Source organism: Tympanuchus pallidicinctus, unplaced genomic scaffold (genome assembly GCF_026119805.1).
Source record: "Tympanuchus pallidicinctus isolate F22 unplaced genomic scaffold, pur_lepc_1.0 scaffold10, whole genome shotgun sequence".
Classification (NCBI taxonomy): domain Eukaryota; kingdom Metazoa; phylum Chordata; class Aves; order Galliformes; family Phasianidae; genus Tympanuchus; species Tympanuchus pallidicinctus.
In genome coordinates, this window is record NW_026294619.1 from 982,518 (window position 1) to 1,005,543 (window position 23,026).

The 23,026-nt window shown below is 41.2% G+C and overlaps 1 protein-coding gene across 11 annotated transcripts in view; it reads right to left on the reverse strand.

The window, feature by feature from the left end:
* Nucleotides 1-1,015: 1,015 nt before the first annotated feature.
* The window catches only part of STXBP5L (syntaxin binding protein 5L), a 177,215-nt gene continuing 155,204 nt past the window's right edge, over nucleotides 1,016-23,026 (reverse strand). For 4 of the 11 annotated variants that reach the window (XM_052666057.1, XM_052666066.1, XM_052666021.1 and 1 more), the window contains 6 exons: nucleotides 11,673-11,912; nucleotides 10,099-10,459; nucleotides 9,053-9,218; nucleotides 6,519-6,630; nucleotides 5,959-6,179; nucleotides 1,016-4,974 (listed from right to left, as the gene is read on the reverse strand). In XM_052666057.1, coding sequence (XP_052522017.1) covers nucleotides 4,933-4,974; nucleotides 5,959-6,179; nucleotides 6,519-6,630; nucleotides 9,053-9,218; nucleotides 10,099-10,459; nucleotides 11,673-11,912 — 1,142 coding nt within the window. In that variant the 3' untranslated portion in view covers nucleotides 1,016-4,932. Of the gene's footprint in view, nucleotides 4,975-5,958; nucleotides 6,180-6,518; nucleotides 6,631-9,052; nucleotides 9,219-10,098; nucleotides 10,460-11,040; nucleotides 11,116-11,672; nucleotides 11,913-15,573; nucleotides 15,673-23,026 lie in introns of all 11 variants that reach the window. The other 7 variants (XM_052665999.1, XM_052666011.1, XM_052666006.1 and 4 more) reach the window with 3 other exon arrangements.

The following is a 23,026-nucleotide window of genomic DNA, read 5'->3' on the forward strand; positions in this document are numbered from 1 at the left end:
GCCTGGGTTCAGGCTGTGACTCCATTTTTGCTGTCAGAGGAAGGGATTTGAGCATCCCAGTCTCAGCAGCAGGTGCCACAGGATTTTCTGTGTTCCTAAGTGAGCAGTGTAAACTCCATCCAAATGTTCTGCATGAGCCCCTTGCCTTTTGAACTGCTGCAAATAACATAGGAGTACACACTGAAAAAAAAAGATCTACACCAACTAGTTTTTAGCAATTCTTTCTTTTATTTTCTTTCCCTCTTTTTTCCTCCTAAATTGGGAACTCAAAACAGCTTCAGTTAAAGCTGCTGTAGGTTTCCTATTGTGGAGCTGCCCTGGGATACCCATGGGAACAGGATGGGCTCAGCTCAGCGCGTGTGGCTCACCCCAGCACTGCCCTCCTTCTGCGATGGAAGCAATGACTGTTAAAGCCACACAGACTGTCCACCGAAATGACACCAAATCTGAGCACTGGTTGCTATCTAAGAAAGTACAACGTTTGAGCTGCTGATTTAATCACAGAACAGAACACATGAATGGAAACACAGATTTACGTGCCTATCGCTCACACCGAGATGAAGCGCAGACTCCAAAATGGCCACATGTGGCTCCTTAATGAGAGAGAGTGTGTTCACACCGAGCCCACGCCAAGGCAAAAAACCATTCCACATTGAAATAGTCTGTGCTTGAATTCACCTTTAGGTTATGGAAAACAATACGCCAGGATACCAAGGGGTGTAACTAAACGAACTCGGGCTTTTTGCTTCTGTTACAATGCACCCAGTTCATAAATGGAGGGGCCCTGAGGTGTAACACAGCTTTGAGCTAAGCTGCAGCATTTTCTTCACTTCTTTTTCAACTGTATTTTGAAAAAAACTTATTTTTGTACATGTAACTTCATTATAATACATCCTACTGTAAAATGGCTTTTGTAAAAGGGCTTTGTAAACTGTTTTAGAGGATTTCTATACGTGGTAATTTTATACAACATGTGCAGCAAATAGAGAATTTAAACATTCTTGTAGGAAGCTACAGTGGTAATACAGGGGATGTTTAATGGATGCAAACAGAGGAATGAAGAACTGTGGGGAAAAAAAAAAAAACAAAACCATTTAGAAAACAGTAATTATACAAAGCAAAACCCAACTCTCACTTCTTCCTTCAGCTCGTCCTCACTCAGCATTTGAAGCTTAAATTAGCACTCCACTGAATGGACTATTTTTTTTTTAACAAATAGCCTGTGTTTCACCAGAGACTTGCCTACTCTGATACAAATAATCTGATTTTATGTATTTTCTCTGCATATTCAGTCCATACGCATCCCTATGAATACAGGTGAACACAACTGGCCAAACCCAGACATACAGGTGCTGCTGTTGGGTGCATCGGGGCTGGGGATGTGGTTGTGAGAGGGCACTCCTGTAAAGAAGACTGGGAGTGAGAAGGGCATTCAGGTGAACAGAAGCATTGTACATGGAACAAATACTTCCAGGCATTCGGGTCTGCTGTAATTGAGGATTACACTGCTGGAGATGCCTCGGGCTGTAGGTGGTGCTCTTAGTGGAACGCTGAAAGCGTGTGACTTCAACGCACAGGGACAGCATAAATAACCAGGCAAGAGCTCTTCCTCCCTCATTGACGTTTTTAAGTGAAGTTTTTTTCACATACATGATAAATCTCAATAGAAAGCATTTAACAGTGTGCACTACCAAACTTATACAACATATACATTACATATATATATTTTATATATAGAATGTTCTATATACAAACATATACAACTTTTTAGATCTCTACAGCCTACAAGAAAATTGATAATTATAGTCACGAGTGGCAAACGTAACAGAAATAGGGATCTGTAACTGTCTGGAAATACTGAAAATACGTAGAGTGGAAAGCGAGATACAGCTGTGACCCAAGGGGGAGTACTGGAGAAAAGCTGCTTGGAACTTGTTATTAAAAACTGTAAGTTTACGGGATGCTGAATTCTAATTCTTCTGTTGCATCAGATGGAAATCTAAGGGCAGGTTTTTCCCTCCTCCCAGCCACAGAGAGTGGCTGGCTGCCCCAGTGAGTCTAACACTGCACACATGACCTTTTTTCCCTCTGGGCATACTGTGGTGATTAGCAGTTAAAGGTCATTATTCAATTTTCACACTAGGTTCCCCAACAAGCGAGCAGGGTCCTGCTCCAGCCTGCAGGGACTGCTGACATCAAAGCTGAGGGGAGCTTTGCACTGTGAGCACCCACACGAGGTGCAGCGTACAGGAAGCTCATGCAGCACTGCTCGCTGCCGTGCCATGTCAGTGTGCCACAGTGTGCCTGCATTCACCTGGCTCATTTCCTAAGGCCCAATTACACCAATTAATAGTGGAAACTATCTAGTAAATAAATATTTAATAAATTCCACTACTAAGTACAGTGGAAAACATGGTGCCACGCTTGAACTGGCAGAGGCCTTTTCATTTGCACCACCTTAGGGCATAAGTAAGTGTAGGAATGGGTACAGAACCCTCTCTGATTGGTATGCTGATACTGATGCAGACTCCTCAACTTCTCCATAAGAGCAGAGAAAATTAAGAATTAAGTCTATAAGGTTGGCTGGAGTGTCTGAACAATTTGCACAAAAAGGCTTTGTTGCCCAGAGACGCACTAGTGGTACAGGCTAGTGCACAAGCAGAGTGAATGTGCATTGAAACAGAAGAGAGAATGACTGTGGTAGTGTAGCTGTTTCTCACTCCAGCTGCCTGGTTACAGTGATACTTCTCATAGGGGAGCAGGCAGCTCTGTGATGGGGACACTGCAAGGATCTCCCCAGCCCAGTTTATACTGGCATCAGAGCAGGGAGTTTGCTCTTTCCTCAGTCACTTAATGCACAGACTTCCTCTGGGTCATGCACAATTTCAGTTCCTTAACTCTCGTTGAACCACAGGCATCACTTGGCCTTTGACCCTTTTCCAACCAAGATTCTACTGTTCTCACAATTACAGTTCTGTGACAGAGAAGAAGCTGTCCAGCCTCCTTCCCAAAGCAGCCAGACCAGTCAGGCTTCTTCTTTTGATTTTGCCCCCAGAGAAACATGAAAGTGCTGTAAAGCATACAACTCTTGTGCTCCAGGATGAATTTAAGACTTCACATGTCAGATCTGTTCCATCCCTTCAGCTTGTGCAGCTGGGATGATAGCAAAGCCAGATTTCTAGCCTGTACTATTTTGTTTTATTTTAAGAAAGCAAAATATAGAGGAAAGGCATCTATGAGACAGATAGTCTGAGCATGGGTATGATAGAAATCTAGTGAAGTTAAGCTCTAGCTATGACGGCAATGCTGTCTGTTTGCATCAGTGTCAGCCAGGACTCCCTGAAGGAACATCTTCCATTTCTCTTATATAGAAAACTTTAAAATTTTCCACCTGCTGCTCTTCTACCTTTTCCTATCTTTCCTTTTCTAATTTGGAGCTCTGTCCAGGTACATGAAAAGAAGTCTTCAGAGCCCTGGTTCCAATGCAATCTTGGAACAATTTCTAAGTGAACAGTTCATCTGTGTGGCACTGTACTGTATCTATAAACTCAAAACCCATCTGTATAAATAAGTGATGGGTTCTACTTACTGTTCTCTTCTGTCTCTGCAGACTGGAAAGTATTGCAGAGTCCACTGCAGAAACCAAACAACCCACTCAGAAGGAGAAGCAAATTACTTTGTGGTGTGAGCAGAGGATCAACTGCCACACAGCTGTGGTGTCACTTTCTGTATGTGCCAATTCAGTGACATATCATAACAATTGTTTTTCATGCTCTTCCTGCGGCCCACCTCGAGGACTTGCTGCTGGGAGCTCTCTCCACGAGCTTTATGGGGTTACTGTGCAGTTTCCTCAACATAACTTCAACCAACCACTTAAGAAAAAACTCATTGTTTGGCAAGCTGTTGAGCAGCTTGCGAGTGAAAACTGATGGGACTCTCTCATTGGTTTCCCTTTTTGCCCTCTCTAACTTCAAGAGGAGATTCTTTTAAGTTTGTTTTCTATTCCTGCAACAGAAAAGTAAGGCAACCAAGTGACAGAGAAACCACAGGGATGACAAATGCCACAGAGCCTTCAAGGACTACCAAGATAAATCTAGGGCTCGTTTTTAAAAGTACAGATAAGGGCAACACGTCATGTACTCTGAATTGCAAAATTCATCTGCTCTCATGTTTTAATGACATTTCAGATAGTGCCTGTTTAGCTACTTGAAAAATCTGTAAAATTTGGACATAGGCTTTTGAAATTATTTATTCTTCCGGAAGGAGTTAAACAGCACTGATTTCAAGCAAGGTTTTTCAAGGGAAATGAGTAGCAGATAAGAAAACGCAGCTCAACTCATTTTTATGTTGAGAACAGTAGCAAACATGCTTGAAATGTACTGGCTTTTTGTAGTCTCATTTTTAAAAAATACAGATTTTTGCCATTTAAGTTTTTTTTTTTTTTTGCTCAATATAAATTAATCCCATTTTTCTTCGGTCACAACATGCTTTTTTTTTTTTTCTTTTCCTTTTTTTTTTTTCTTTTCCTTTTTTTTTTTTTTTTTTTTTTTAAGATGTCAATTAACCATGCAAAGTTTTCTAAGTGCATTAACATTCGAGTTTTTACAGAGTATTTTTAATCAGACACGGCTCCCCACAGTTCATACCTACAGCTTCTGAAAAGCTACATGCCACAGTGATGGTTGAGTTCCTTTTGGGAAAGACTGGCTACTGCATAAACCAGTTGCTGCCATAAAGCCCCCATGACTCTAGTTTCCAACTCATGTTCTGGAAAATTTCTTTGACGCCCACTGCGATGATTCCAACACAGTAAGAGGAAAACATCTTCTAGGAGAAAAAATTGTTTCTGGCTGATGACTGATAGATTTGGGAATGAACGTTGCTTCCCTCAGCAGTGTTCTGAACAAAGCCACAAGCAGATTCTTTAGAAGTTTAAAACTGGTACCATTTTTTGTCCTTGTATTTCAGCATCACCTACAGAAATGGGGGAAAAAAGAAAAGGGCTTGTGAAGTCACAAACTTCAGAAGTAATGAAGTACCTCACTGCCATTTCTTCTTGCCCACACTGTCGCCATGTCTTGATTTCACTGAAATATTGTTTTTATTTATTTATTTAATTTTGTAATTACCAGGTGCTTTTTAAAAAGCAATGACATACCTGTTACTTCTGTTCATTACAAGATTCCTCCTGAGGAGATTTAACTATTTTACAACTTCAGTTTTTGCAGAAGTTCATACATTTATAGCATGGTAGAGTTGCCCTGAATAAATTCTTTTCGCATTTCAGACAAGTTTCTTCTGAGTATTTTTGCCTCGCACGCATGAAAGCTAGTAAGAATATAAAGGTCTTGCCCAGAGATTTAATGCACATTCAACCAGCTGTACAATTAACTGAAAAACATGCATCTTGGGGGAGTATTCTTTAACCTTGTTTTAACATAAATTAAAAAAAAAAATAAATCATTAATTGATTCCCAGCCTAGGGCTGGAAGAGCTTTCTGACTCTATTATTTCTGACTCTAAGCACAGAAGCTGTCTATCCCAGCCAGCCCTATTCTTTACAACTGTATCGCAGCACTGTACCAGAGAGTTCCTCCTCATTTCCTAGTAAGATCTGTAAATGCCACTATGTACACAGCCACCTACCTGTATTCTGCCCTACTGCATAGATCTGCTGGACCAAGTGGCTTAAAAAAAACAAAGACCAGTCAGAATGGATTAGTGAAAAAAGTGCGAGATGAGAAGTACCCTGTTCTAAATTATGGAAACGTGAAAGAGTTGTGCAGTGGAAGTCTCTTTGGAGATTTTCCACTGTGTGGAGGCAGGGGAAGGAAAAATGGCATGCAAGTTAATGTGAGCACACCTCAAACAACATAACTGTGTGAATGAGGAGAACAGCACTTGACTTTCCAGAAGGGAAGCAAAGGTTTGGTGATCTTTAGTTCTGAGTGCTCTTACCTCATGTGCATGTTTGGAAAATGCCTCTGCACTGGCCATCATGCTGGCGGTCCTTTCATCCAGCTCTCCCAGTTTCTGTCCTCTCTCATCAAGAGCAATACGAGCGCGAGTCAAGTCCCCAATGACTCCTCCTGCAGCTCCTCTCACACCTTCAATTCCACCTGATCCAGGGATGTGCTGGGCGAGACTGCGAGAGGCTTTTCCTGCCGTGGCCTCACCAACTGCAAAGGAGAAATACAAACAGAGGGTGGTGAGAGGCTGAGGTCCTCGATGCCACCTTACTGCAATGGCACATGTGCTGGATTTTGCTCTCTGTTCTTTCACATCTGCAATGCAGCCATACCCCCAGCCCTTCTATTGGTCAAAGGAAGCTGCTGCCATGAAGGAATCACAGATAGCATGAAGAAAGGGCAGACTTCTCAGTTGCCCTATCTGTGACCTGTCTTTTTTTTTTTTTTTCTTCTTTTTTTGTCATTAAAATAAATCTTCTGTGTGTCCTAGATGACAAGGGCAGGCAATCACATGTATTAGTTCACGGAAGAAAAAGAAAAACCACTTACAAAGCTCCTCTCTGTCGAAAGCTTGTCCACTTCCTCCAAAAAGCCCTTTAAGAAAGCCTCTGTTTTGGGCTTCTGGTGTTTCCACAGGAGTAAACAAATCCCCAAGCATGTCCTAGCAAAGTCAGACAAAAATCACATGAAAAATTACTGAGATGAAAGCAGGTCCGGGGGGGGTTGTTTCATTTGCTTGAGCTTAAGGAGCCAAACGCATTGGATCTAGTCGAGTCATTTTAAAAGCGTGTCGTATGAAGAACAAAAATCAGTACTTAACAGTTGTGTTTTACTACTACTAGGTGAATACTGGGACTGAATTTTACTACTAGGTGAATACTGGGACTCACTAGATTCTCTAATGCTTTAAAAGGACTTAGTTTTCCCTGCCCAGTCTTGTGTTCATAGAGAAAACATTTTAAGCAATATAAATCACGGAAATATCAGTGATGACATTACATTTTGCTTAGAAACAACAGTGGTGACACTATAATTGAATAAACAATTTGTCATGAATTATGCATTTTGCTTTAGTAATTTTCAGGCTAGCAGGATGGTCACTCTGTTCTCCGTTTATAACACACCTGAGTTCAGTCCTTATTAGAAGTTCAGAGTTGCTCTTTTTAAATAAAAACCCACTGCCCTCCACAATCCATCCTTCTCCAAGTTCATTCTTACAGTGCATTTTGGCAGCACCATCAGGCAGTGTTTGAAGGCACTGCTGTGGAGACTGAAATTTTCACCAGAGCAGGTGAACTGAATTAGGGCCAAACAAATCAAATGTCAGGTTCAGCTTTATTTGCAGCAGTAAGAGAAAAAGTTGAATCTCCAGAATTAAACTGATACAGAAAGCATGCAGTCCCATTAGTATTTAAAACCAGTGAGTCTGTGCAACAAGAACAGTTGCTGCCCTGCTGCTCAGCTCTGTGTTTGCTCATCTGAACCTCAGCAGGCACATCTAGCTGTAGTGCTGCTCAAAGCACTCGGCTCCTGAGAAGCTGAGTGCCAATGACAAAGCTGTGACTCACACTTACTGCTCCCCTGCACTGTCACCTGATCCAGGGAGAAAAATTACTGCAGCTTTTGAGCTTGAGTGGAATCTCTCATGCAGCTTGCCTTGTCTTCCTGGGTAGCAGGTGATACCTGGTCATCTGCTTTTTATACTGGGATAATGGCTGTGCAAGCCCTTTATGTCCTCTTCTGGATAAAAGCCAAGGTAGAAGCAGCCATAGTTCAGCAGCACAGAGAAGCATGGGCTGTTTCCATTTTGTTGTTGCACGATGCTGTTAAGGCTCCTAACAATTTAGCTTATAACAGCCTCTTGCTTATAAATCCACTTTCCCAGATGCAGCGAGCAAACTTTCCGATAATTTTGAAATTAGTTCCCTGCAAAATGATCTATTTTCCAATGTGCAAGAGCTCATATGCAATGCTCACTGCTCCCAGCACTCCTTCAGACCTGAGACACGTGCTGCTGGGATGTGATTCAAGCAGCTCAGCATGCATTATTCTCTAGGGGACAATAAGTGCTGGCAAGACTATTTCTTCTGTATTTCTACCCTAGCTCAATGCTAATTACATAACTTAGAACTTGTTCACCTTCTTATTTTTTATTCCTCATGTTTCTCCTTGTAACCTCTCACAATTCCTCCTCTTCAGTAAATGACATTTTAATTTGCATTTTCATTAGAAAAAGGCAAACCCAACACTGTAAAGAGCTTTGCTCTAAATAAATTTTTTTAATTAGATCATTTCTGTAGCTACTGCATTTTAATGTACAGTGGGAGATGCTGGAGTGAAAATGATGGAAAATAATTAAAAATACGTTAAAACAGAGTGCATTTTTTTGATACTATCAGCACCTGTTTGTCTCATGTCACCCATCTACTGGAAGTTTTAAGTATTAAGATGTTTTTAGAGTTAAAATCTGAAAAATGAATGATGGCAGGAATGCATATTTTCATGGAGGCAGTTTCTATGCGTTGGACACATGCTGGTACCTACTGCTATGGCTGCTCTGAATGTATAACTTCCCCTTCTTTCCCTTCAGTCACTTTTAACGGTTGGTTTCTCATATGGGCAGGCTTTGATAGAAGCAGGCTGTGAAGAGCCCCGCTTGGGTGTAAATTTGGCTCCATACAGAGACAGCAGAGACTATAATTAGGTGAGGGCAAGCTGCAGACATGGGCCAGTCATCAGGGCACAGGAACACGGTGACAGCAGCACAAAAAAGACCAAACAGCAACAGAGCAGATGACCTTTCTCTGCTCTGTCAGAATGGCAAATATGAAGGAAAATGTCCTTGAGGTCACTTAAAATGCTAAAAATTAACTAAAATACTCACTCTTTTTTTCCACCGACATGCAGGCTTACATTGAACAACAAATTATCATCTCTTACTTTTGACTAGAAATCATAGCCTGGTAAAATGCTACTTTGAGAAATCTATCAGCAAAGGTGGCAATTCACACTTGCACAGTTTGCTGCTCAGGCCTCCAGCCCTCCCACACAAAGACAGCGTGAAGTAAGGATGCGATTCCTACCTGCAGGTTGTCACACATCTCCTGGCTGTACGTGAGGCGCTGGATCTCAGTGGGAGAGCTGAGGTACAAAGCCTGCCCTTCGTTACTGAAACAAAAGGTCCGCGCTATCCTCATATCCGTTACAGGCAGATAATTGATGTCCAGCAGTGGGCGAAGGCTGGGCAAGCTGAAGTGAAGCAGAGACTTGAGTTAGTCACAGCTCTAAGGTGAAAAAAATCTGCCATCCACATGGTGCCTTCCTTTCCACTTTGCTTCTCTGCAGGGAGGAGTTTTAGCTGCCCTGCCTCAACATGCAGCTCCTGCCATGAGGGACATACCTGCAACACATGGCTTGTGCCACGTGGCTGGGCAATGTGCAGGTTGAGTCCTGCCTCTAGTCACTGCCGGGCACGTGGCAGCGTCCTGCTCGCACACTGTGAGCAAAGGCTCCAGCAACATCTCTGCTGTCCTCCAGCTTCAGCTCACTGGCTGTACAGCAGGATGGCACTTGCCCAGATTTAAATGGCCTGACCAGGGAAGGGGTGATGTGGGGATGCGGGGGCATAACTGCAGTGATGCTGCGCAGTCAGCTTAATGGGGCAACGGCAAGGAAGAGAAACTTAGTGCACCGAGTGCAAAAAATCTGAAATGGGACTGGACCCTTCACACTGGATAAAAAGTACCATTTCTATGCCCGAGTTATTCTTAATGCTCTACACCCGATTGACAGTAAGGGAGAAAAAATTACAAGCTTTATGCCAGTTATAAGTCATCAACCATCAGCTGTCATCATGGGGGAGCTGCTATGAAATGGAAGAGCTTGTTTTGCTGTTCCACTGCCTTAATTCCCCACACGGAGGCAAGCCAAGGAACAGGTATGGCTGCGGGCAAGGCAATGCTCCCAGAAGAGCAATTACTTGTATATAAAACGTGCACTAAATGCATCTATCAGGGAGCTAACGCAGAGCATCAACCACGTAGGCACACCGCAGCAAATGCAAGTGGAACGCGATGGCACTGTGCCACCTCTTTGCTTAGTTTTGCCATGAGATTAGTTAGATAAGTACCTCAGTGTCATGATGTGCCCATTGGCACAAAAGCACGCCAGACAGACGCTGTTACAGAGGGTGACCACATCTGCTTGCAATAAAAAGGACGTTTCGGTGATGTTGTGGACATAAAGACATGTTTGGGAAGGCAATGAGAAGACTTTGGCTTGTTTTTCTGAACAAATGACTGCAAATTGATGATCACCCATATCCTGGGAGGAGGAAGGGGAATGCATGACGAGTTTTCTTTTCCTTGTTTTTTCACCATCATCAGCACTGTGTGGGTCCCTCCATACTTCATAAGGTGGATGTATCAATGTCCCCGTGCAGTCCAAGCAGGCGAAGGTCAGCACGGCTCCTTTCAGTGTCAGAACTGTGCCTGCAAAATACAATCTTTTCTCATTGGCACTGGCACCACAATTGAACTGCTTGTCAGCACAGTGGATCCACAGCACAGGTGACACCCGACTTCTCCTTTTGTAAATACAGAAAATGCATTTATCTAGCCAGGGTGACAGGTCTTCCTTACTCAGTTCTTCCCGACCACACAGGAAAGTGAACACATAGGCTGTCACTACTGAAAGGTCTCAGGCAGCCCATGTCAAATAACCTACATAGCACATACAACTGAATGCCATAAGGATAGACTGCTTTTCCCCCCCCTCCTCCCCCCCTGCTTTTTTGTTTTCTTTTAAATTTATCACTATGAGTAGGATTATTTATTCCCCAACCAGTAAAATTGCTACCCTTACTCTGGTGTCCATCCAGTGTTGTTTTTCTAAACAAAAAAGAGTGGGGGGGCTTATCACTACTCCTGCAGCACCCTGTTTTCTGGCATTATTTTACTCACAACACAGTAAGCACATCCTGTCTCTTAGCCCTGACCTCTCTCAGCCCTCTGTCCTCTCTGCTCTGCCATCTGTCACTCACTCAGCCAAAGATCTCTCCTGGTACACCAACCTGCCAACATTTGTGTTTCCTTTCCTGAGCTCCCTTCTGCTTCTCTGCAGCCTTCTGACAGGAAAGACAGCCAAACTGTTCACAGAATCCCAGATAGGATAGCATCAGAGCAGCACACAGGACTGCAGTTTCCCAATATGAAGGATCCCTGCCAGTTTCCCTGTTCTCACAAGAAATAAATGTGACTTTGCTCAAGGTGTAGGGCGACCTTCAAGATTAACGCAGTTAAAGTGCCTCAGTTCGTGAAGCTGTGGGTTTCTCACATACATCTCTTTTTACCTGTGTACCCTTAATCATAGAATCATAGAATGGTTTGGGAAGGGACCTTTAAGATCATCTAGTTTCAACCCCCTGCCATAGGTAGGGACATCATACTAGACCAGGTTGCTCAAAGCCCTGGCCAGTCTGTCCCTGAATGCTTCCAGGGAGGGGCATCCACAACCTCACTGGGCAACCTGTTCCAGTCTCACCACCCTCACGGTAAAGAATTTCTTTCTAATATCTACGTAGTGAATGACTGCTACTTAATACATTTCCTGAGAATTTTCTGGCAAAAAGGCCGCATAAAATCACACAGTTTTTCCCCCATTGTCCAAGATGGATAATAAACACAAAAAAGGCTGCACTCTTACCACTCGGTGACACCATGACTGGCTCTGACTGCCGTAAGTCGTCACTGGCAGGCAGGTTAAGAGAGAGGATTAAGACCATACCAAGGCCCGTTCCAACCCAGAGGCATGGGGAGACAGCAGAGTCATTCTTTCGGGCAAAGGACTCCATGAAGTACAAGGCTGTGATTGCCTCCTTGGAGTCCCTGTCAATACTTGACACGCTGGAGCTTCGGGAACGGCTGAAGGAGTTTTCTCGGTTTTCTGCATAAATAAATACAATTGGACAGGCATAAGCTGGTAACGTGAGAGCAGGTAGAGGCCTGCAGCAAATACAGCAAATGCAAACGCCCTGCAGGGCACTCAAAACACAGCATTTTCACAAACTAGGAGAACACTGTGATACTACCACCATACCAGCTTCCTTCCTTCCATAAGCATGGAAAATGCTGTCAGACCTCATCAGTTAGATCTGCATTAGAAATAGCTGCTTATTATGAAGATTAGCATAGACTAATTAGAGTTTACAACAGCCTTAGCTCAAAGGACTTGTTCTAAATAGCATGAAATAATTTTAGACACATCTGCTACCAATGCTTTAATATTAATCCATGTATCTCATTGCTGTAGGACACAAAGGAAGAAGCCACTTCCAACTTCAGCACATGTTCTCTGCTCTGCTCCTTCTCCCACAACTAGGAAGCAAGAGCACTAAGTTCACAGCTGCTGTATATTGTCAAGCTCTCTGGGGAAAAGACACACATCACTAAACTATCCCAGCAGCCAAGATGTCTCAGGGCACACCTCAGCTCAGGCTTCCCAGGCACTGAGATAGGAAAACTGCTCTGTGCCCTCAATGACAACTGCACGGTGAACCAATGGTTCATCTTTCTGCCTAAACTTTAGCAGACAACAAATGAGAGCAAGGTGGAGACAGAGCCACACTGATGGAGACCCTGAGCTCCTAAGGAGGAAGTGACAGAGAACACGGTCTGACTGCTGTAGGGCTGAGGGATCCTTGCTTTGCTTTGCCTTGCACCAAGAAGGAAGGCCAAAACTGTGCAAGGGATCTGCTGGCAGTAGCCATGTGTTATCAGTGGCAACATGTTGGCTAAAATGGCTAAAAGGTTCCTGGAGACTAAAGGAGCCAGAGGGAAGAAGAGAGCAGCACTGCCCACCAGCATAGTCTTTGCAAAGCAATTTGTGTCAGAGCTGCTGTCTGCCAACACGTAGTCAAAGTCAGGTCTTGATCACCGGAAACCTCACATTCTCTTCTGCAACACAAACATCAGAGGAATAGGAGGTTACGGGGATGGAGAATATTTGAAGGAATCAGACCTGAAATAAAAGGCTCACATCTGAACCTATCATGATGAAGTAGATTTGTTTGGCACAAAAAAATTCTCATATCTCAGCACAGAGGGCTGTCTCTTTAGAGCCTGCAGAAATAAAGAAGAGGAATACTGTCTACCTTGGTTAAGAATAAAATCAGAAAAGGGCCTCCTCAAGCACTCCAGTTTAAAACTGGGCTAAGCCTCATCTTGTTTCTTCCCTCCACCAGTAGCAGCCATTTGGCGGCGCATCTTCCTCAGACCACATGCTGCATTAGATTCTCTACCCAGATCACTGCATGTGAACTGTGGAAATTATCCTCTTCACAGCAGCTACCTGGGAAATACCAGAGAGAACCACAGCAGAGCATTTCAGGAGCAACAGCAGGCATTGCTATATGTGCTACCGTACATGCCTGATTAACACACTGCTCAGACATACTTGGCACAGCTGCCAAGGAGGCATCTGCCTGCCTTTCAAAAAGGAGCTTCAGAGGAGAGCATTCCCTGGCACTTCAGGCCCGCTCTGATGAAAGAGAAACTTGTGTCTATTTGAATTTCCGAGCACTGCCTTCTCTTCACCCTATTTCACCTTCTTTATGTAGGCACTGTTGTGATTTTAATTCTAGCTCAGTGCTGCTAAATATATCTGCAGAAACCTGGGAATTTTTATTCATGTGGAAAGCTTCTAATACCTTGTGAATCAGTGACTCCCATAACCTCAACCACTTCTGCATTGGACTGGTTGGCCCAGCTCCTTCCTAAGGACAGCAGCTGATGAGCAAAGAAGGGCAGTGGAGTAATTTCAAGGCAGAAATCATCAGGGCTTCACACACATACACACACACACACACACACACACACACACACACACGCACGCACTTCAAAGAATACCTTATTTTAAAAATATGTTGTTACATAATTTTCTCTTTAAAAGTCGTCACATTCAAATATGGTGATGCTCAAACTAAGAAAGATACTGATTGGGAGGACAAAAATGTATCTGCTTAGTAAGCAAAGGCTAGATACATGGACCTTAAAATATATGATGTGCCATTCGCATATGTCATCAAGCTATCTCTCTCTCTAAATTAACAAGAAATGTTCTTCTCTCCTGTACAGTACAGTTAACTAAGACATCTTAGCAGAACTGACATTAACAGATACAGTCTTTGGGACACTTTTGGGAACATACCGTGCAAGCTTCTATTAAATATAGTGCTCAAAATGAAACACAAAAGATCAGCATGACACTTGTCAAAGTCTGATGTCATTAAACATATCCGAACAGCAAAACAAAACCTATGGAAGGCTACAATCACTATGGGACTTTAATAGCTAGCGCTAAAAGAAGGCAGAAATCTCTCATCTTCTAGATTTTGGAATAAAACTTAGTTCAGTGAAGTTCCTCTGACACCTCCCTCCTCAAAGAGATTATAAATCAAATTCTGTATTTTGGAACCACTCCATTAAGAGAAACACAAAGACACGTTCTTTGGGAAACCAAAAACGTACCTAGCTTAATTTCTACATTAAAAAGGATGCCCCTTCTGTCAAAAGTTGTTATGCATAAACACTGCCATTCAGCAATAATCTGTAACACAGATTATGAGTTTCAAGTGCAACACTGTTATGGGTTTTCTCATGTATTTTCCTTCTGTTCCATGGCAATACAGATGTAATAACAATGACAGCTGCATCTCTCTGCATGGCTGTGAACCAGCACCCACATCACTTCAGGTACTCCCTTTAACCTGAGTCAAACAAAATTTACTTGGTCTCTATGTTTCAGTGAGATGACAGTCATTCATATGTGAAAGGCAAGTAATTTTCTGCTCCACAGTTTTATTTCCCTCATTGTTCTCTCCAGAATATTCTGCTACATTACAGTTTCTCATAAATGTGCTTCTGCCTCTGAATTGCCTCCTGCTTTGAGGGAGCCGGTGTTCACTTTTCTTTGAGATGCATTTATCCAACTCCAGCAATCCCTCTGTTACCACTCAGCTGTCTCTATTCTAGGGTAGCGTGTCATTTTTCCTCCTCTGCCCTTTGCAGATCTGCATTTAACGCCTTTTTCTTTTCTTTCCAAAGAGGTCTCCAGGCTATCCCTGCAGCTGGGAGCAGAGGAGCTGTGAGGATTATCCAACTCTTTCCTGAGAGCCAACCAATGACTGTCATTAGGGAGATGCTGCTATCCAGGTTGGTAGACCATAGCCTACGCAGCTCTGAGTGAAAGTGTCATTATCTGCAATGAGGAAATTTCAAACAGCTGCATAGTGTGGGTTAAGACCATAATATAGAAATACTGCTACAAATGTAGTCCTGCTTGCCACAAAATGGCTTCATTCAACCCTGCTGTATGCATGGTGTGGATTACTGAGATGTAGATGGACACCCAGGAACCAATCTCCTTTGTAACACTGGACTGACTGATAGTTAAATTCCAGCTAGGAGCAACAGTGTACAAGTAGAAGGCACCTAATTTAACAATTGCAAAGCCTCCAATTTGCTACCCACCTGACAGACAGAAACACAGAAGGACACTTCAACTGACGTACTAGGATAAGAATGAAGCCAGGGGTTTTGAGTCTTACCTTTGTTCATCCATGTGTGAGCAGTACAGTGACGCTCGTCGTGTGAGAATGAACTGATTCCGTGTAATTGCTGAAGCATTGCCCGTCTGGAAATGTAACCTACTGCCACAAAATCGTGTGCATTGCAAAAGGACAAGAACAATTGAGCCAGTCGTCATCATGACATTCCTATGAAAGCAGCCCTGAGCAGTGACTGAACTAGCTCTTTCCTTGCGTGACAGAGCGGTCCTGCTGCAGCACACTGGTGTCTGGCAGAAGATGTGATTGAGGGCCTAGGGGGTTTCAGGGAACTTAAAAGACCATCTGAGTAAATGATCCTGTATGTTTCATCTGCCACAATTGTAGAGCACTTGCAAGGATTTTTTTAATTGCCATTTGTTTAGTGGGAATAGTACTGGAATTTCTGAAATTTCCCATGGAATTAAAAGAAAAAAAGAGAGGGGATACTAACAACATTTATGCCACTGATGTGTGCTCTTCAGGGGAATGCTCTAACTTCTTCACTCTCAGCTGCAGCCAAAGCTTTGTAAGGGGAGCACATCCTCACACATCAGCATGTCCACGAAATTGTCTTCATGACTATTTCAAATTAACAGGGTGAGGACTAACACAGAAACACAAAGTCAATTTCTTTTTGGAGTCAGGAATCATGAAAACAAAAGCATCCTTTGTTGTGAGGAGTGAAAGAAAACTACCAGTGACAAAGATCAATACTGTCACTGTAAATGCTTACATTCATTACTGGAGAGTTCTGCATTCTGTCAGGGTCTATGATTCCACTTATAGGTTCTTTCCTGATGTAATTAACGCTCTTAGTAACTAATTTCCTTGTACAGCCTATTCAAAAAAAAAAACAAACTTTTTTTTTATATATGGAAATCAATATATTCTGGAAACAAATCTCCTCATTTGGAGATCTTGAAAAGTTTATGTTTCAAACACTAGATTTAACAGAAGATAATGAAAACATTAAACCATTTGATAGTTTATGGATTACTACCTTAACAGCTTTAGAGAAATGTCACTTTTAAAATTACTGAGTCAGGAAAGCATGCAAAGCCCTGAATGTCAGCTAAACATACAGTAAAGGAATTAGATTTCAAACATGAATTTGCACACGGTAACATCATACAGACAGAGACTGAACCACATTACAGACAGCAGCGCTTCAGCAACACAGAGGAGAAAGGGACAGGAGGTAATGCTGCGGGGCTTTCACACGCTTAAGAACACTGCACAGTTACTTGGCTAACAACACCTTCAAACACATTTTAATAGCATCACTCTCAAGCTGCATTCCACATTAAAGCAATTCACTAGAAAACAGCAGAAGTTATCTTAGGCACAAACAATGCAACAATCTAGGCTCTTATTGTGAATCGTTTTCTACCGGATCAGTTCAAATAGGCTGCCCTATAACCATGTCAAAAAGCACGTGAATATATTGCAGAGTATTCAGACCAGGGCAAGTGGCTTTGCTTAAATAAAGCTCACACCTGAGGGATGCTTCACTGCATCCTCCCACCATCAAAAAAGTTCTGAAATGTAGTACAATCCTGAAGTTGCTGCAGTAATAACAAGGTAACTTGAGTGTGTGGTTTCAACTGATTCAGGACTGATGTAAACAACATCAAATAAAGGCCTGAAAGGGAAAACAGATTCAAGTCACTAGATTTGGAACTTCACTTTGATACTTTCAGGACACAGAACAATTCAGGCTTAAGTTTTAGTTCTACACGTTTTAAAAAACTGGGGGGGAGCTGTTAGAGCAAAAGTGTTTTCCAAATTGAAGATGAAGTAAGAATAAGCATTGTGATGGAAAGACAGAAATGCTGGAGATCTCAACAGTAAATAATGCCTATCAAGATTTCATATTTGATTACATGAATGACTTCCCTTTACTTACACAAGCAGACAGTCGTCCTATTCAGAACACTAAGAGCTCAATTTGAATTTAGATTATAAGTTTGACTGTATCTTTTAATCAAAGAACATGATATTCCCTATAACTTAACACCCAGTCTAGAATATCCCTTCTGCAGAAGCATCTCTTGATAACATTGATAGTCTGGGAAGAAAGAATACGTTCTACAACTTTCATATGTAGAAGTACCCAGGAATCAGAAGACAAAAAGTGCAGCAGAAGAAAAATCTTATGTTCCTTCAATAAAGGAGTCAAAACAGTATTAATGAAACTCCCAATATCTTTTTTTGCTCCCTGCTTATGCAACTGAAGTGTAGTTAGAAAAACTTTGTTTATAAAAAAAAAATGTTGGAATAGCTATTATAATGTAAGAAGTCTAGAATATTTGAATGAACATTCTTCCCTTGTTGTCCACATATAACAGCTCCACACCTACTCCATTCAGTCATATTTAGTGTAAAACCCACCCTCCAAATTCAACGTGATCTCGGTACAGCACAAGATCAGCTTAATTTGGAATCAAATAATCCTCTAAATCAAAACTGACTGGATATTCAGAGAGTTTAAGAAAAACAAAACCTTCTTACACTTGGTAGTTACAAAAATAAGAAAAATTTGCAGATTCCTATAAGAAAACAAGTAAACCCTAGTAGTACCTCACAGAAAATGTCCTCCCAGGAAAAAAAACCAAAACAAACACGAACTCAATCTAGTCCAGCAGAGTTGGAATGTGGGCAACAGTCTCACATCTATATGCAGACAAGGCTCTCTTTTCCTAGACCTTTCCTGGCCATGAGACATTCTTTAATGAGGCAGCTCAGTTTCCAGATAACCATTCCTCAGTGCTTTGTCCAGAGACATACAGAAAGCTCACTGTGACCAGGATTTAAACACCACTGAAAGCTCTTGAGGTTAGATCTGATGATTAAGATGACAACCCCAGTGACTTTCTGCAGCCTAGTGATTGCAGTGCTTGGCAAAAAGCTAGAGGAACAAATGAGCCTAAGAGAAATGGCTGCATCCATGCCTTCTGCATCTGTGGTCACTAGGTATCATGAGCATTCTTCACATTCCCCCGGAAGACAAGACACTTTTAGGCATGAAGCAGGGCTTTAATTCAGTCTAATGGTTACAGCGCTCAGCCAGAAAGATGATCCTAAGGCTTCTGTCCCTTCTCGTCTTTTTGTTTGTAATGAGCCTAGTGAAAAATATAAATCTGTTAAAGAAAGCTACACTTAAACACCATTGGTAGTGTCTAGAAACTAGGCTACCTCATGCCCTAATGATCTACTTCTTATTCATGTCCTTGGAAGTTCTTATGCAGACCTCTTGGCCAAGTGGCATGCCCCATTCATTTAGTTAGGACATCCAGTCTCAGAAGAACCATCTCTCAGACTGAATCCTGGAAAGATGATTTGCACTAGGTGGGCTGAATTGCTCCATTACTCCCAAATTCTGTTGTCACTGTTTTTAATGTTTTGGCATCACAGGCAGAGAGAGTTTTGCCCACTGCTCACCCTTAAAAATCTTCCAACATTTGCTTTCTAAGAGGAAGCAAAGTAAAAATCCTCTCTTTCCTTATCTATGGTAGAAAGCAAGCACACACTATCATCTCCACCATAAATGAAAATAATTTTTGAATAAAACTTTCTGTAGCAAAGAACAGACTTTATGGATAATGAACAAGTCCCGCATGCAACCTTCTTATCTGTTTCTCTGCACTTGAAATAGGACAAACATGAATTAAACAGAGTTGGTGACAAACTCAGTAACTAGTGGAGTCTATGGCACCCAGAGTATCTCTAAGTCACTTCCTATTATACTACTTGTATTGTTACTAGATACAGTTATACAAAGTAACTTCAAATGCTAACAGAATTGAAATGATTCACAAGCAGAACAAGCACCATAATTCCTTCACCGATAAAAAAAATCTCCAGTCAATTGCTTTTCAACCTGCTGTGAAAGCTTACCTTTGAAAAAACCATGGCCCTTAGGGGCTTCATGAAGAATGGTTCCATGACAGCTGTATCACGCCCCGTGGACCAGGTAAGTATCTACTTGGATGTTAAGGAAGTTCACCAGAAGTCATCCACTCTCCAATATCATGAGCAATGACAAAGAGTATGCAGTGGAGAGCATGAGTTGTTCTAAATACTGGCCAGAGGTGCACTAACCTCCTCAGAGGATCTATTCCTGCAGTTAACTATCCTTGGGATCAAAATGAATCACCTACAGTCCCTGCAAAGCTGTGCACCTGTCGTTGTAATTCATGTCCATTACACTCTGCCTTTCTCTCATCAGATACAAACAATAGTTTATTCCTTTTCTCTGTGCATTCCCCTGTCACCTATCTAAATCAATTTACGCTGCGTATTCAACACTTCTCTAGATCACACAGCCTGGTTGTTTCTCTCTTTCCTTCAAAGCCCAGAAACCATGACCATTAAGACTGCAGTTACTGCTTTCTAGGCTCTCATCAGTTAGCTCACATTCACACGTGGGCTTCAGACCCAAGAAAATAAGAGGCTGTTGATAAAAAACAGAGAATCTCCCTCTTCTCACTGCTCCCCACCTGGGAAGAAAACCAAATGGTCCCATTTACTCAATCACCCAGAAAATCCAGCGTGATATGCACAGAGGACTTTCACAGACAGTGTAATAGTATAACTATAAGTGACAAGAGAACTGTCAACAATTTGATAGGAGTTACGTGGGAAAGATGCAGTATACATCAGTGGAGCTCATTTCCTCAAGTTGTGGACTTCGTATAAAATAACCACTTATTTCCAAGACTGACTACTTCTTACCAGACTTACAAGAGCAAATGTCAGCAGTTCTCTGTGTTTTCACATGTATTCACAAGCAAATACTGATTCAGGCATGGACAGATCCTAAGAGGTCAGAAGCTTTGTTATAGAAACAGACCAATATAATAGGCCAACATATATGCACAGAAAAACACTGTAGAATTTGCTGAACCTAAAACCAACAAAACAGCAACAAAATTAAAAATATATTTAGCACCCTAAAAGCCTAAAATCTAAGCCAAATTCCAGCAGGAAAAAATCCACTAACCTCTGCCACACTGTACACAAAACTTCTTATGGTAATCCTCAAATACCTTTGAATAGTAAAAGAAAGTAAAGTATGTAGTATAGAAGTACTATCCATTTCTAAGGCAAATTGGACAAAATCAGGCAAGAGACAAAAGAGCTTATTCCCAGAATCGTTTTAGTCATTTTATATGCAAATACTAAAGAAATACTTCAGGTCTAAGAGTATATTAGATCCATTACAATGAAAATTGTATTGTACTTGCCACAGAATATTTGATAAGGTTATTAGAGATAATAGTTAAATATTCTTCAATGGTTTGTTTCTGCTAGCTCTCACTGACATCTCAAGTACTTTATGTCAAATTTTAACTATGTATAATCAAAAGAGTTATCCAATACTGAAACAGAGTTATTTTAAAGAAATATAAAGCAAATTCACAGTCTGCTCCTAGCATTCCAAGAGAATTAAAATGCACATGAAATCCTTCTAAAGTTTTTTGTTTGGAGGTAAGTTTGCAGCACTAAGATGTGGATACTCTTCCCCATCGAGGGTGATGAAACTGGCTAGATAAAGACTGCATAGTTGGGAAAAATAATTCAGATGGAAAGATAGTTTTATATCACTTATGGTTGGAGAAAATAGTTTTCCAAATACAACACTTCTAAACAAAAACTCCACTCTGTCTCTACTTCATTCCTAAGATGAATGGTACATTACATTTAGACATGCACAGAATGCTCTGGTTTCTGTATGAATGCAGGTAATGATGGGGAAAAAAAAATAAGTCTGCCAGCACGTGCTCTTGAGGGAAACTAACAAGAATCTTTCGGAGACAGCAAACTGGTTTTGAAAAGAAAAACATTTGAAAAAAGCAGTAACTGAGAAATTCCAAATCTGAAACACTAGTTATTTTCATTTTATTAAAGCAAATAGGACTATATGGCAGCACGTGCACACATTCAGTCAGCTATACAAGGATAACCACACTAAATTTCCTCACACAACAGTTTTACTTTTATTCTTTAACTTCATTGTTTTCTTTCATCTAAAATTACAACACAAAATTAATTGAAATAGAGGTTTAATTTTTTCTACGTGAACAAGAACAGATATCTGGGGCCTGCTCACCTACACTGTAATTCATAATCAGTACTTCTGCTGTTCTAGATGGAAAAGTTTTAATCACTTTAATGACTACGTAGTACTAGTTCTTGGTCTGAGATGATCAGGGATGAATCTGTGCAACTGAACAGAAGGCAAGCCATGGAGGGGTACAGATTTGCAGTCAAAAAAGGGAGCTAGTTGGAGCCCAGAGCTGAAACAGACCGAGGCATCTAATAGAAATGAAGTCAGAAAAACGTAGTGTGTGAAGGCTGGTTGAAAATACAGTTGACGAAAACACCGAACATATAGTTCCAATTGTACCAAAAGCTCAGATTTAAATGAGCAGGTTTTGAAAACCAAAGTGAAAAGAGTGATTTATTTTTTCTAACAGATATCTTATGGTTAGTCATGAAAATGTATTTAATTTTTTTTTTTAGCTAATCAATTAAGAAGGGATTTTAAGACCAGTAACTGGAAGAATTGTTAAGAAATATCCAATTGTCATCAATGCTTCAGAAACAGGCACTCAGCTTAAGAAAAAAATTTACCCATACACAAAAGATTTTCTTTTTACATATGAAAAGTTCTCAGTGCTTCTGAGATTGCAAAATCTCAGATCTCTAATCAAAACTCTAATCAGATTGAAGAATAATATCCTAATTTGAAATACTACTTTCGTGGTGAGGACACAAAATACACATCTTAGTCACAAAATGAGAATATGAAAAATAACTTATTGTGAATTGTTTATTGCAGCATATACTGCTAAGTAGCCCTACCAGAGCTTTTGATCAAAGCCAGTTCCACCTTTGGAAGAGAATTTTTATTCTCAGTATAATATTTCTCAAATCTTTTAACTTCTCATCTTCTTCCTCCTTCACCCTCCTCCTAACTTCTAACCCGAGAATCCTTCAAGCATCACTTTCTATCACGCTATTCAATATAAAAACCTTCAGGAATAAAGCAAATCACCTGCCAAAATAGCAAGTCTAGAATCTAAGATTCATAAAGAAAGCTGAATGTCAGTCACTCCAGGCAGAATAGTCAGCAGAGCTAGAATTTGGAAGACTGATAGCATAGGCATTTAGGAAAAAAAAAAAAGTTTACATAAGTTGAACATACAGACATATGGATTCTTTTTCTAAAGAGAATATGTACATTAGAAAATTATTTTAATTTGTAAACCTCCTGAAAGGTAACTTGACTGCATGCCTGTACATACAAACCACACATCCAAGAAAAACTCAAACCACAGTCTATCATGTTACATGCTAATATAAATTACTCTAAAGATTCTGCTTAGCCCTTTCTTGCAGCAGGAAAAACTATAGCACAGGCATTTCACTAACCTCACTGAGAACTGTA